This window comes from Plecotus auritus (genome assembly GCF_963455305.1).
Source record: "Plecotus auritus genome assembly, chromosome: 3".
NCBI classification, from domain to species: domain Eukaryota; kingdom Metazoa; phylum Chordata; class Mammalia; order Chiroptera; family Vespertilionidae; genus Plecotus; species Plecotus auritus.
The window spans coordinates 176,565,150-176,579,922 of NC_137772.1; the positions used below are offsets into that span (position 1 = coordinate 176,565,150).

General features: G+C 50.1%; 1 protein-coding gene across 1 annotated transcript in view; it reads left to right on the forward strand.

Annotated features, from left to right (window-relative positions):
* Positions 1–14,773, forward strand: part of RACGAP1 (Rac GTPase activating protein 1) — a gene marked incomplete at its 5' end in the record, with an annotated part of 69,549 nt that overhangs the window by 616 nt on the left and 54,160 nt on the right. Inside the window, 3 exons of the mRNA XM_080659179.1 lie at positions 12,172–12,246; positions 12,627–12,797; positions 13,670–13,738. Of these exons, the coding sequence (XP_080515305.1) occupies positions 12,172–12,246; positions 12,627–12,797; positions 13,670–13,738 (315 nt within the window). The remainder of the gene's footprint in view (positions 1–12,171; positions 12,247–12,626; positions 12,798–13,669; positions 13,739–14,773) is intronic.

Genomic DNA, 14,773 nt, shown 5'->3' on the forward strand with positions numbered 1-14,773 from the left:
CTGGTGGCACACACGCGCGTGCACACACACACACACACACACACACACACACCGAGTCACACTTGACTGATTCAAGCACTTGCCCGTGTGGAGACACAGGCACACATACAGACCAGAGTCACACCACACCACTCACACCCACACATCCCAGGCCTGACCCACAGGGCAGGCACTCAGGAGCTTACACATATTCATCTGTGCCTATCCCTGCTCCCCATGTACATGTGACATGTACACAACATACACGTATATAAACAAACACACAGCTTTGGCCACCCAAGACCCATCCTTATAGCTTTGGGGAGCATGTTTGCAAACCCTCAATGCCACCTCTAAAGAAGGAGCAGAGAGAAGGAAGGAGAATAGCCAGAGATCAAGGGAATTTGGACAGAAGTCAAGAAACAAGGAAACAGAATAGAGGGGGGTTGGGGAGGGTGGAGGGTTAGGTGGGTGGGGGTGGACAGGGCAAGGAAGGGATGGAAGGGGGAGCTGTACTCAGGGGACAGGGCAGAATTCTGGGGCACTGAGCCCAGGCCTCGGGCTGCTCCTGTAGCTCTCACATCTTTCCTTCTCTCCCTCCCTCTTCCTCACTGAGAGGTCTTGGGGGGAGGGGGCTCCTATCCAATTAACAGAGAAGGAGCAATCAAAGGGAAGTTGTTAATTTGCTGATGCTCATTAGGGGCTCTTAGCACAGAGACTGTTGAGTTCTGATGGTGTCAGATGATGAAGAGAGGTGTGTGGGGGACCAGAATTCTATCTCTAGCAGCTCCTTCACTCCACTTGTAGGCTGGCACAGCTCTGGGAGAAGGGAGGTTGAGAGGTGTGTTCTCAGGGCTTTAAGGATGGAGAAAGGGCTGGCACAGTGGATGAGAAGTTGTGAGGGGCTGGGGGCAGGGGACACATGGAAAGTCAGGGGGAGAGCTGGAGATCCCTAGAGGAACTGTGGGCTTAGGACTGTGGAGGAGGAAGAATGGGATTCGTTTACTAGGGGCCTGGATTTGGCGCTGCCAAAAGGAAGAGAGGGTTTTGGGTTCTGTTCTTGAGTTGGGGAGCTGTCCAGCAGCACCAGGCGGCCTCAGAGGGCTGCCATGTTCCTGGGCAACCACTGGGTGGCAGCACTCTCACAGATACTTAGAATCAACCCAGTGAGGCTTCTGGGAGTGGAAATTCGCTTGGGAGTGCCCCAAACGGAGCCAAGGAAGAATTGGACAGTCCGATTCCTGAATTCTTAGTGTCCTCAGAGGGATGAGAGGACCATCTTGAAGCATCTGCAATTCCCTTAGTTCCCCACCCTCGCAGGCTGAGTGACTGACATACAGAGCTTCTTGAAATGGCTGCAGATTGCTTCAGTCACCTGGGATGTTACTGAGGGAGCAGCGTGGGTGGAAGGAAGGTGATGAGGTGAGGTGGAGGCAGGCAAGGACTGATTGAGGCCAATGAGCAGCCTCAGGAGGAGTCTGGGGGAAGATAAAAGATGTGACTCAGAGAATTTCAGTTTCCAGACCTGGTCCTGCCATTCATTAGCCCCGGCAGGACCTCTCTGACTCAGTTTCCTCGTCTGTAAGATGGGAATAATATTTATTTCACAGGAGTTACTGAGGATTACATGAGATAATGCATAGAAAGTGCTTGGCACGTTAGCTTGTACTTAGTAAATCCTCAAAAAGTAATTTTAGCCTTGATGTTTGGGTCCAGTGGTAAACCACCAGTGCAGCTAAATCAGGGCAGAATCTGACAAGGTTCAACCCAGGCTGCACATTTGAATCAACTGGGGAGCTTTTTTTTTTTTTTTTTAAATATTTTATTGATATTTTACAGAGAGGAAGGGAGAGGGATAGAGAGCTAGAAACATTGATGAGAGAGAAACATCAATCAGCTGCCTCCTGCACACTCCCTACTGGGGATGTGCCCGCAACCAAGGCACATGCCCTTGACCGGAACCGAACCCGGGACCCTTCAGTCTGCAGGCCGACGCTCTATCCACTGAGCCAAACCGGTTTTGGCTCAACTGGGGAGCTTTTTAAAAATGCTGATGCTGTGGCCCCACTGGAGACCAATTAAATCAGAATCTGGGGGTGGGGCCCAGATTTCTCAACAGTTCAAGACCTTTAATATACAGCAGCCAGTCTGGAGAAACCTTGATCTTCAGAATCTATGGGTCTGAATCAAGGCTTCAGCATAATTCTCCAGCCTTCAAAGTTCCTTCTTCTTTTTAATTTGAGAGAGAGAGAGAAAGAGAGAGAGAGAGAGAGAGAGAGAGAGAGAGAGAGAGAGAGAGAGAGAGATTTGTTTATGCATTCATTGGTTGATTCTTGTATGTACCCTGATCAGATCAAACCCGGAGGCTTGGTATATTGGGATGACTATCTAACCAACTGAGCTACCTGGGTAGGGCTCAAAGTTCTTTCTTATGGAAAACCCAAGTCCCTCATGCTGTTGTTTCCTCTTCATTTGAGGTGAGGCGAATCCCTGAACACATTCCCCATCCCTGCCCTATACATTTCAGCAACCCTCCACTGAGGCATTTCCTGTGTCAAGCCCCAGGATTGGCCCTGGGGACATGGTAAGGAGTGGCATCGTCCCTGCCTTCAAAATTTCCTAGTGTCAAAGGAGAGATGAACATGTTGACAACTGACTCTAGTGCAAAGGCCAAGAGTAAAAATGAGGAATGGGAGGGGGCTGCCAGCGCAGAGTGGCAGAGGGGCAAGCCAGCCTGACTGGGGTTTGTGGAGCAGAGATGAAGAAAGGGGAAATTGGCTTCAGAAAGACAACACTTGAGAGACCCAAGGACTGTGATTAGTGTCCCAGTGCTCCTTTCTGCTTCTCTGGGTAACTTACCTCCTGTTCAGACTGCGACAGATTCCAGCTCCTTCAGCCTCCCCTCAGTCTCTTGTCCACACGTCCCTCCTCTCTGGCCCCTGCAGTTCCTACACCTCAGTACCCTTTCTCTCCTGGGGCTGAGAGAAACAGGCCTGGAGATATTCCTCCCTCCATGGGCATGAGGCCAGGACCCACTCAGGGCTTTGGCATCCTGCTGACCTGGATTCAAATTCCATCTCTGTCACACCATCGCTGTGTGATCCTGGGCAAGTTACTTAACCTGTCTGAGCCTCACTTTCTCCACAAACCATAAAATCTGGCTAATCCCACAGTGATGAAACATGTATGCCTAATAAACAGTAGGTGTTCCATCAATAGTGGCAAGTATTGTTTTCATCTCAGAAAGGCTGATGGGGGCAAATTCCCCATGGACACTTCCCTTGCAGATGGTCCCATCTGCTCTAGGTTCAGAAGCACCCTGCAGCCTCCCAGAGACAGGGAGGAGGGAGGAGGGCAAAGAGGGGGGCGAGGCCCCCTGGGACTCCCAGGCAGCTCTTCTCTGTTCCCCCATGCGTGAAATCACAGGCGCCCCCATCTGTCTGCATCCACTTCATCTGCTAGCTCAGCAAATGCAGAGACAATTAAGGAGTTAATTAGCAGGAGGGTGGGAAGGGCTGCGGACCTGAGGCTGATGGGACCCATCCACTCCCCCCTTCCCATCCCTCCAGGCTCCGTGTTGAAACTGTGACCCTCATCTTCTCTCCCTGTTTCTTTTCTGGTCCAAATGCTCCTCTTACACTCTTTCCTAATTTCTTTGCTACACTTGTCCTTTCCCCCAACCTTGTGCTGGCCGCCTCTTCTTCCCCATTTCTCTCTCTAATCTCTCTCCTTCCTCATTAAGCTTCCTGCTCCCCCCCCCCCCCCCCCCCCCGCTTTCCACCCAAGTCACTGCCTTCTCCATCCTTCAGGGGTTAACCCATTCCTCCTCCCCATGTTCTCTTCTCATTCTGGCCCCTCTACACTCCCCACTCTTTTTCCCTCCCCTCCCCCCAATCACCCATCCTTCTCCAGGAGGTCTCAGAAAATGTGCCTTGTTTGCTGGTTCATGAGTATGGGGTTCATTCACTATTTGCTACAGGAAGCAGCAGGATCCAGGTTGCCTGCCAGACTGGCTCCCCACCTCTGCTCACCCACTCCCAGCACCTCCCACTCCTGGCTCTCTGGTGTCTCCTCTGCCAGTGCATCTCAGGGGGTCCCACCCCGTACCACTACTGCTCCTCTCAGGGTCTGGCGGTTCATCCGCACATCCAGGAGATGCTGGCGCCTTCTTTTTCCTCTCTTCCTATCTGGGGACCAGCACATGTCCACCTTTCTTCCATCACACATCCCAATTTGTGTCATCATGTCACATGCTTAAGGAGAAAAACACAGGGAGACTGAGAGTCAGAAAGGCACAGAGCAAGAGCGAGGTGGAGAAATCGGGGCCAAGGCAGAGATTAAAAGGGCAGATGTCTGGGAGGGAAGAAGAAGTGGGGGGCGGGGAGGATGGGGAGAGAGGGTACAGAGAGATGTAGAAATAGAGATAGGGAAGAGAGTTAAGGTTCCTCCCTGCTTTAAAACCCTGGGTCTTTGAGAAGAGTGAACAAAGGAGAAACTAAAGGCCCACAGAGTGCCTGGGGCTTTTCCTTTCCCAGAAACTTCCCTCGTGAATCCCTTACCTAGCACGGGCCTCCTGTCCCTCCTGGACCAGCTGCCCTGGTCTCTCTGTTTTGTGGGCTCTGGCCGCCCTGGGAGTAGGTCCGTCCTCTGCCCTCGCCTCGCACACCCTGCCCACACGGGGTGCTCCCCCAGAGTGGGCAGCAGCGATCTTGGCCTCTGGAGGAGAGGAGAGGGGAAGGGCTGTGGACCAGGACACCCCTCCTCCCCCAGACTGTGCTCCTCCCACACTCGGTGCATTGGATCCTGGGCACGCTGAGGACAGGGAGCTGCTCAACAGTGTTTAGTGAGTTGCCTAAATGAGAAGCACCCCTGCGGGCATGGTTGGGCCTGGAGTTCCCTAGGCTCGGAGACACTGTCTTTCCTCTATATCAGTTGGTCCTGCAGGGCGCTTGTGCCTCTGAGCTGTCCCCCAGCTAAGCACAGTCCTTCCCTTTCCCATCCCTCCCTCCATGAACCCCTCTACAGCCTTCCCCTATGGACCCTCCTCCCGTGTACCCTGGCACCTCTGGAAGGCGCAATCGCAGCGGCCTCTGAGCGGGAGGAGGCAGGGCCGGTGAATAATTCATGGGGCTGGGAGGCCCTTATCTCCCAGGCCGGCCCCACCCGAGGCCCCTGCGCTGGGCTGCTGTCCCGCGGCTGCCCGCTTTATCTCGGCGCCCAGCTTGTAATGCAGCCCGCCATATCACAGGCAGAAGGGGAGATTAATTTTCTGGTTTTGCATGGGCGGGAGGGGAGGGGGCGTGAGGAGGTGCTGGGGAGCAGAAGCTGGGATCTTTCCGATTTCAGACTCCAGCGGCTTAATCCTCTCCGGGCCTGCAGAAAGGGGAGGAGGGGGTGTTGCCAGCCAAATTTCATCATCGCGGCAGCCTCAACAGAGGGCGGAGGCGGCGAGGGGCAAACAGACGGGAGAAGCAGCGGCGCTGGCGCAGAAAGGGGAGTTGTTTGGAAACAGGGTAGAAGGCGGCCCTCTCAGCCCGGGCGCACAGTCGTCTGCTCGGCTTGTCAGCAGCTGGGGCCGCGTGGGGTGAACACAGGAGCTCCGCGCACAGGGGCTCACCTCGTAGGGAAGTGGCACCAGCCTTGGTGTCTGCCACATCTCACACAGGGCCTGGCACAGAAGAGCCTAAAAAAATGTGGCCTGACTGTGGGCTGGATGTCTGGGGTGGGGTGGGGGGGATGCTGATGAGCTGAGCAGACAGCTCCACATGCTCCCGGAATCTGGCGCTGCCATCTTTCCATCTGCTCCGTGGGCCCTGGCACACGCACACTGCTGGCTCCCTTGGTTTCCTGGGCCAGCGAGGGTGGGGACACTGGCCTGGGGAGCCTGCAGGTCCCTGATGCTTCTGCTTCGATGACAACTACCTAGAGCTGGAGGAACCTCCACCTGTTAGCGGAGCACCTGTTACGCAGCAGGGCGAGGGCAGGGCAGCCGTGTGTTCCTCAAGATCAATTAGAAGTGAGTCTTGCCTTCAAAGAGCTTGTGGCCCAATTGGGGTAACCAGACAGTTAGGTAATTGACTGATGCATGACAGAGCGTCATGCTTGCCAGGGAAGAGCTACTAATTAAGTTCTCCCGGGAAGGAGAGAGCTGGTGGTGACCAGGAAAGTATCGTGGAGGATGTAGCATTTGAGATGGGTTTTGAAGGATAGGTAGGAGTTTGAATTGGCTTGTAATGGCCAAGGCATTTCAAGAGGAGGAATAGTACAGAAGAAATGATGATGTGAGAGCAGTGTGAAACAAGGAGATAGTAATTCTGTCTGTCTGGCGGATGAAGGGGGAATAGTGAGGGTCAGGGCTGGGCGGCAGGCAGAGGTGAGGACGTAAAGGTGCCTGACGTTGTGTGGTTGAGGGTGCATTTGTCTTGGATTATTGGGAAGCGACTGAAGGACTTTGTGCAGGAGGTGGCACGATCAAAATATTGGGGGAAGATAACGATAGCCAGCATTATCAAGCATTTGGGTGCTGGGTATTGCTGTAAGTGCTATGGAAGGAATTATCTCATTAAATCCTCACAACCACACTCCTAGAAGGTGATAATATCATCCCATTTTACAGATGGGAAATGGGGTCACAGAGGTATTGGAAATAGAAGGGGGATTCATTAAAGACAGCAGAAATCACAGAGGGGAAGTTTAGGATAATAAATTCTTTAATGTCTCGTGTACTTTGGGGCATGGAGAGAAAGGAATACTCATTTTTTTCTACTTAGATGCCCAATTTATCAATCTTTATTTAATTATTAACATTTCCCTAAAAAGTCTCATACTACTTATACAACTAATAAATCAAAAACTTATGAATTTAGCAAATTATATTTCCCCAAATATTTAAACATTGATTTCAAATGGAATCGATTAAACCTCAGAAATCAGATTTTCTTAAAAGCTTTAAACATCCTAAAAAGCAGACAAAACAAACAATATTACAATGGCTGCCCCAAAAAATGCCCATTATAAAAGCAGCATCATGAATTTAAATGTCTTTGATCCATATTTCCAATACTATTATTTTTATTCTTACTCTCTGTTCTTCCTGGGATAGTATTTTTTCTGACTTAAACTCAAGAGTTGAGTGTATCTGCCCCAGCAGGCGGAGGCTGCAGGCTGGGGTGACAGGGCGCAAGGGTCCTGGCAGGGTGGAGCTTCCAGGGAGAGTCTCCTGACTTCATTTTGCAGCCCTTCACCTATTCATCAGGAACTCTCCTCTTTACACTTGGACCAATCACAGATTCTGAATTTTTGCGTGTGACCCTAATCTTTTCCCCCAAATGATTCTAGTTCTGAGTACCTTATCTTTACAGTGCAGCTCCCTGTGTTCTGAGTGGGGCCTGGTCTGGTTCAGTTAAATCTAAAGCCCTTGGTCAATTGGTTAACTGGAACTACGTCCATCCCTTCCTTCTCATCGGCTGCTAAGACCTACACTATTGTCAGCTGAGGCGCTGAAGCACGTGTCTAAGATGAAGCATTAAGAGCTGAATTAGGGCAGTGGCAATGGAAATAAAAAAGGAAAGGACAGTTTTCTGAGACTCCATGAAGGCAAAATTGACTTCTATTAAATGGAGAGAATAGTTTACTTTATAAAATCAAATGAAAATACATGTGAAGGTTTTTTATACCATATAAGCACCATTAAATCCTGGTTGTTTTGCATTCTTTTTTTTTTTTTTAATCTTTATTGTATTACAGATGTTCCTCTTTTTTTCCCCTCCACCTGGTTCTCACCCCACTCCAGGCTTCTCCCCGCCCCCAGCCCACTGACCTCATCCATAGGTGTAAGCTCTTTGTCCAATCTCTTCCCGCACACCCCACAACCCCTTCCCCCCCAAGAATTGTCAGTCTGCTCCCTTTCCATGCCCCTGATTCTATTACATTCGCCAGTCTATTCTGTTCATCAGGTTTTTTATTCATTTGATTTTTAGGTTCACTTGTTGATAGATATGTATTTGTTGTCACTTTGTTGTTCATAATGTTTTTATCTTTACCTTTTTCTTCTTCTTCCTCTTATTAGAGAATACCCTTCAGCATTTCATATAATACTGGTTTGGTGGTGATGAACTCCTTTAGCTTTTTCTTGTCTGTGAAGCTCTTTATCTGACTTTCAATTCTAAATGATAGCTTTGTTGGGTAGAGTAATCTTGGTTGCAGGTTCTTGCTATTCATCACTTTGTATATTTCTTGCCACTCCCTTCTGGCCTGCATAGTTTCTGTTGAGAAATCAGCTGACAGTCATATGGGTACTCCCTGGTAGGTAACTGTTTTTCTGTTGCTGCTTTTAAGATTCTCTCTTTGTCTTTTGCCTTTGGCATTTTAATTATGATGTGTCTTGGTGTGGTCCTCTTTGGATTCCTCTTGTTTGGGATTCTCTGCACTTCCTGGACTTGTAAATCTATTTCTTTCACCAGGTGGGGGAAGTTTTCTGTCATTATTTCTTCAAATAGGTTTTCAGTATCTTGCTCTCTCTCTTCTTCTGGCACCCCCATAATTCTGATGTTGGTACGCTTGAAGTTGTCCCAGAGGCTCCTTACACTATCTTGATATTTTTGGATTCTTTTTTCTTTTTGCTTTTCAGGTTGGGTGTTTTTTGCTTCTTTGTATTTCAAATCTTTGACTTGATTCTTGGGATCCTCTAGTCTGCTGTTGAATCTCTGTATATTATTTTTTATTCCAGTCAGAGTATGCTCAATTTCTGATTGGTCCTTTTTCATATCCTTGAGGGTCTCACTAAATCTCTTGGAGGTTTCTAGAAGATTCTTGAGTAACCTTGTAACCGTGGTTTTGAACTCTATATCCAGTATTTTGCTTTCATCCATTTCTGTCATTTGTGACTTGTTTCTTTGTCTCCGCATTTTGGCTGCTTCCCTGTGTTTGTTTCTATGTACTGGGTAGCTGCTAAGTCTCCTTGAGTTGATAGAGTGGCCTTGTGTGGTAGGTGTCCTATAGCGCCCAGTAGCTTAGCCTCCCCTGTCACCTGAGGTGGACGCTCTTGGTGCAGCCTTTGTGGGCTGTTTGCACAGTCTTGTTGTAGTTAACCCTTGATTGCTGTTGGTATCACTGGGAGGAATTGACCTCCAGGCCAATTGGCTGTGATGACCAGCTGTGTCTACACTGGAAGATCTATTGTGCAGAAGACACCCTTGCCGAAACCGGTTTGGCTCAGTGGATAGAGCGTCGGCCTGCGGACTGAAGGGTCCTGGGTTCGATTCCGGTCAAGGGCATGTACCTTGGTTGTGGGCACATCCCCAGTGGGAGGTGTGCAGGAGGCAGCTGATCGATGTTTCTCTCTCATCGATGTTTCTAGCTCTCTATCCCTCTCCCTTCCTCTCTGTGAAATATCAATAAAATATATTTAAAAAAAAAAGAAGACACCCTTATGGGGCAGGACTTGCTTCAGTGGGGCTTTGGTGCTCACTGAGTCTGCCCCTTGAGTGTGTCTCTTATGGATGTGAAGAGTTGTAATCCGGTATGGTCTCACTCTGACCACTGGGTACACTGGCTCTTGGATCTCCAAGGAGGTGCAAGGTCAGCCACTGTCTGGGGCTGCCCAGCAGGAGCTACAGAGACATCTGCAGATTCCTCCTCTTTGTATGGGGTTTGGAAGTGCCCAGACGAGGCCCAGCTGTGAAGTAAGGCCGGCTGTTGCTGCCGGGCCCTGGGCCTTCTTTTGGAAGCTCTGGGGCTCTCTGACCCAGCTGCAGTTTGAGAGGTTTTAGGCGGAGAAATGACAGGCCATTCATATGCAAAAGCTGATGGGCACAGCTTGGGTGGGGTTGTAAATTGGGTGAGGCGGGGTCTCAGGGAATCACTAGGGCGGAGCAAACAGCAATGGCTGCTAGTCAGCCCTGAACCGGAGAGGTCCCTGGGTCTCTGCGTCCTGCACCCCCTGTGCAGGAACAATGATCGCTGCGAGCACCTCTGAGAGGAAGCTGCCCTCGTGTTCCTGTCCTGATGCCAGACAGTCCAGTTTCTCCCCGTATGTGTCTGGGTCCCCCAGAGTCTCGCCTGGAACTGGAGTTCAGAGCAAGTGGGAGCTTATATTTCCCTCCCGATTAAAAGAGCAGCACATAGAGGTGTCAGCACTTTCCGCACCTCCGCGCCTCTTACCAGTCTCACTGCGCTTTCTTCACCTCTCTAGTTGTGGAACTTCCACTCAGCCAGTTTTCCCGTGGTTCTGGGTGGTAGTTGTTCTGCCTTTTAGTTGTAATTTTGATGTGGTTGTGAGAGGAAGCAAGTATAGGTGTTTACCTATGCCGCCATCTTGGTTCTCCCCTGATTGTTTTGCTTTTGTTATGTTACGATGATGAGACGGCCAAGGACAAAATCCAGGGAGTTCACCCAAAAGAGAGAAGGCAGGAAAGGAGGCTGAAAGACAAAGGGAACTGAGAAAGGTTGGTCGACAATAAGAACCAGGAGAGAGGTGCCATGTAGACCAGAGGGGTGGGAGGCATGAGGACAGTTAGGTGAGTTTTACAGAGATCCAAGAGAGAGGAGGTAAAGATCCAAATTAGGGTATGGACAGTATGGGTGTGTTGCAAGGGAGACAGGAAATAAAGGAGGTGTGTGATATCTTAGATAGAAGTGGCAGATGATAATTGCCTGGTGTGCTGATGAAGGCCAGGGGGGACACTGGTGATTCTAAGGTCATGTACCTGGGGGTGGAGGGCCTGGGCAGGTGCAGGTAAGGAAGGTTGGGTGGTTCTAGATTCCTACAAGTGACAGAACAGAGGATTCCCACTGTGACCGGGTTTGGCTATCCTTTGCAAAGAGAAACTATTCACTAGCCATGTGGTCCTCAGCCTTCTACCATAGCTATCACCTTCCACTCAACCTCCACTCTTCTCATGGAAACAGAATCAGAGAAGTTTAGAACTGGCAGGGTCTCTACAGGTCCTCTAATCCACCCTTCACCTTCAACTACCACCACTGAACAGATGAGGCTAGAGAGCAGAACTGGCATGACGAGTGAGTGACAAAGCTGGGATTAGAATCCTGGTGTCCTGATACCCAATCTAATACATTTTTCCCCTGTCACTCAACCTGGTGATCCTACTGCCAGAGGACTTGGACCATGACATCCAATCTCACCTGGCTGCCTAAAGAGTCTTTTCCAGATAAGTGGGCTTTATTTTGGCTTGCCAGACCTAAAAGCCCTGGCATTGGGGTAGGGTTGGGGGGCTTGGTGATGGTCATTGAAAGTATGAGACATCAGAAAAGATGAATCCTATCTGTGTTTAAAAGAACAGGGATGTTAGTTGGGAGATTTAAAGAAAGAACAGGTCATCAGAAGTGGGAAGAGCCCTAGCCAGTTTGGCTCAGTGGATAGACTATCGACCTGTGGACTGAAGGGCCCCGGGTTTGATTCCGGTCAGGGGCACATACCTCAGTTGCAAATCAGCTTGGTTGGAGCGTGTGTGGGAGGCAACCAATGGATGTCTTTCTCTCACATCTATGTTTTTCTCTCTCTCTCTGTCTCTCCCCACCCCCCTCTACTCTTTCTAAAAATCAATGGAAAAATACCCCTCGGGTGAGGATTAATTAAAAAATTTATTTTTAAAAAGGGAAGAGATTAGGGGCAGGAGATGGAGGTAGGGGGACACTAGAGAATGGGATCCCTTGGGCTCAAAGAAGCTCTGGCCTAAAGCCCATGTGAACTGAATAATTGCCAGAGGGAACATAAAGTGGGGGTGTCCTCTGGGGATGGGTAGCTGGAGACCAAGGACATGAGGACTCAGCATAGGATAGGGTGAGTGTCTTTATCCAACTTGAAAGAAGCAGAGCCCAGCCTCCAAACTGGCGGCACCTCTCTAACTCCCCTGGGCCTCTGACCACTCTCTTCTCCCTCCTCCCTTTGATTGCTGGTGGTAATTGCTCTCCATTTGGCGATTACTTAGCTCATTGATTGCCTAAAGGAGAGTATCAGCCTAGGGTGGGGGTGATTGGCAAAGAAAGTAATGGGGAGGGAGGACTCCAGGGGAATGGATATGGACCTGGACCTGAAATGGGGGGGCTGGAGTGTGGTGGAGGAGGGTGGTCTTGTGTATATCTGAACCTAGTCAGCTGGATTGCTCTGCTCAGACCTAGTTTGGAAGAATCACTTTTCAAATCTAATATGGACACCATTATTTTCATTCTCAGATACCCTACCACATCGGATCCAATCGCACTCTCCAACTTTCCACCTTTATCATCACCACCACCATCACCCTTGGGGTAGGCAGCCTTTAAGGTGACTCCCAGTGACCCCTGACTCCTGATATTCATGCCCTGGTGAAATCCTATCCCTTCAAGTATGGGCTGTACTTAATGGCTCTAGTGCAGCCTTGGGCAAACTACGGCCCGCGGGCCAGATCCGGCTGTTCTATCCGGTTCTCTTGCTCTCCCCTCGCTCCTTTACTTTGAATTTATATTAGTTCACACAAACACTCCATCCATGCTTTTGTTCCGGCCCTCCGGTCCAGTTTAAGAACCCATTGTGGCCCTCGAGTCAAAAAGTTTGCCCGCCCCTGCTCTAGTGAATATAGTTCAGTGGAGATGATGGGATATTATTCAGGATGAGGCTACAAAAAGACTGTGGCTTCCATCTTGGACAGTCTCTCAGCTGCACTGAGGAAAGCCAGCTGCCACCCCATCAGTCACCCTATGGAGAGGCCCACATGGCAAGGAACAGTACCTAGCAAGGTCCAAGGCCCAGGAGGACTGAATCCTGCCAACAACTGTGTATGTGAGCTTGGAAGCAGATCCTCCTCCTGTGGAGATTACAGGTGAGTTTGCACCCCCAGCTGACACCTTGGTTGCAACCATGTAAGAGACATTGAGCCAGAGGCAGCCAGCTAAGCCATGCCTAGATCCCTGGCCCACAGAAACATGAGATGATAAATGCGTGTTGTTTTGAGCCATTAAGTGTTGGGGGTAATTTGTTATGCAGCAATAGGTAATTACTACAGCCACCATCACTGTCATTACCACCATCACAACCAACACCACCATGCTCTCAAACTCCCACCGTAACTGCTATCACAGACATCACTGTCACCACCATCCCCACCTCTACTTTAAACTCAAATATAAATGCTCTCATGAGCACCAGCACCACAATCATCACCCCCAGCTGCAAAAGTCTTTCTAACACCCAATCTGTACCAGTCTCCATGCAAGATTACCAACAGGTAGGAAACACAGCTGTGCCCTCAGAGGATCAGTTGGGAACCCTCTTGGGGAATCAGGACAGGTTCATAAAAGTGAAAAGCAGTCCAGGAAGTCTATGCTATTGCCACTTGTGTAGTAAGGAAGACTTCATGGGAGCGGGGCCCCAATCTAGGCCTCAAAGGATCGTGAGATCTGGATAGGCAGAGGGGGTGGGGAAGATATGAAACAGCTTGATGTGTCAGGTAAACACTGAAGTGAGGAGGTCTGGCCAGAGGGGAGGACCATGGAGGGGAGTGGTGGGAAATTAGGTTGGAACCAGAAAAAAAACACATGGAGGGTTAATGCTTTTGCTCAGGGCTCTCCACTTTCCAGGCATCCTCTGTGCTGAGTTGGTTAAGTAGCACCATCCTCCTAAAGATCTGCCCAGTTTTCCAGCTCAGCTGTTGGAAGCCAGGTCTAGGACTGAAGGCTTTACCTTCTGTTCCAGTGGGAGGCAGTGTGGAGTGTTGGGATCCAGCCAACCTGAGTCACAATTCTTTCCAACTGCTAACAACAGGTAAATTATCCAACTTCCCTGTCTATCATACCTCCCTCTCAGACTGTTGTATAGACCAGATATCATATGAGAAACATTGCATGTGTTTTCAGGCACACGGCAGCTTGGAAACAAATGTTAATTCTATCTTCTAGCCCCCCTGAACCTTCTTCCACCCAGCACCTGTCATTCACCTGGAGGCTGGGCAGAAGTTCATCCAGGCAGACAGACCAGCCACACTGCCTGACTCCTGGGGCCCCATTCACATATGGAGATTAGGTTGGAGGAATTAGGAAGGAGACCCTATTGATCAGGATTGGTCCAGGAGAGCTGACTCCTCAGTTCAGGCCCGTGTGACCAAGAAATCACCTCATCTGCCTTTCCCAGAGTCCCCCACCATCGAGGAGGGCAGAGCCCAGAGCCAGGCTCCCAGGGCCAGGAGGGACCCGCTGAAGCTTCTAGATGAACCTTAGGCTCATCCTCCAGCCAGGGAACCTGCCACGAATCCCACATGACAACAAGACAATGCCATCCTGACAATTGTTTACAGCGTTCATGTCCGTAGCTTTGTGATAGTCACCAATACCCTAGGACACAGGCCTCGATATTGCTTCACCCCATGTTATAGATAAATAAATGGGAACGCAGAGAAGTTAAGTGATGTTGCCCAAGACCACTGAAGTGGTGAGTGGCTGAGCTGACCCCAGGTCTCAGGATGCTAAATGCTGTGTTTCTCCCCAGCCCACACTGCCCTAAGGCTCAGAGCGGCTCAGTGACTTGCATGAAGTCCCTGGGTTTGGAGGCTTGGACGCAGTAGGGGGGTTACAACCCAGGCCTCATCTCCAGCCCCTAGAGCAGTGTTCTTTCTGCTCCATCACCCTGCACTGGGAGAAAAACTGCTTCTGGGAAACAAGTTTGGCTGTGGAAAGGGAGAAATGAAATGATGGCAGGGGAGGGAGGAGGGAGCTGGAACCCTGCAGTGACTGTGGAGGATGGGGTCGATAAGGAGATGGGAGGGCTGGGATGCCAGGGTCCCTGGTTGGCTGGGGCTGGGAA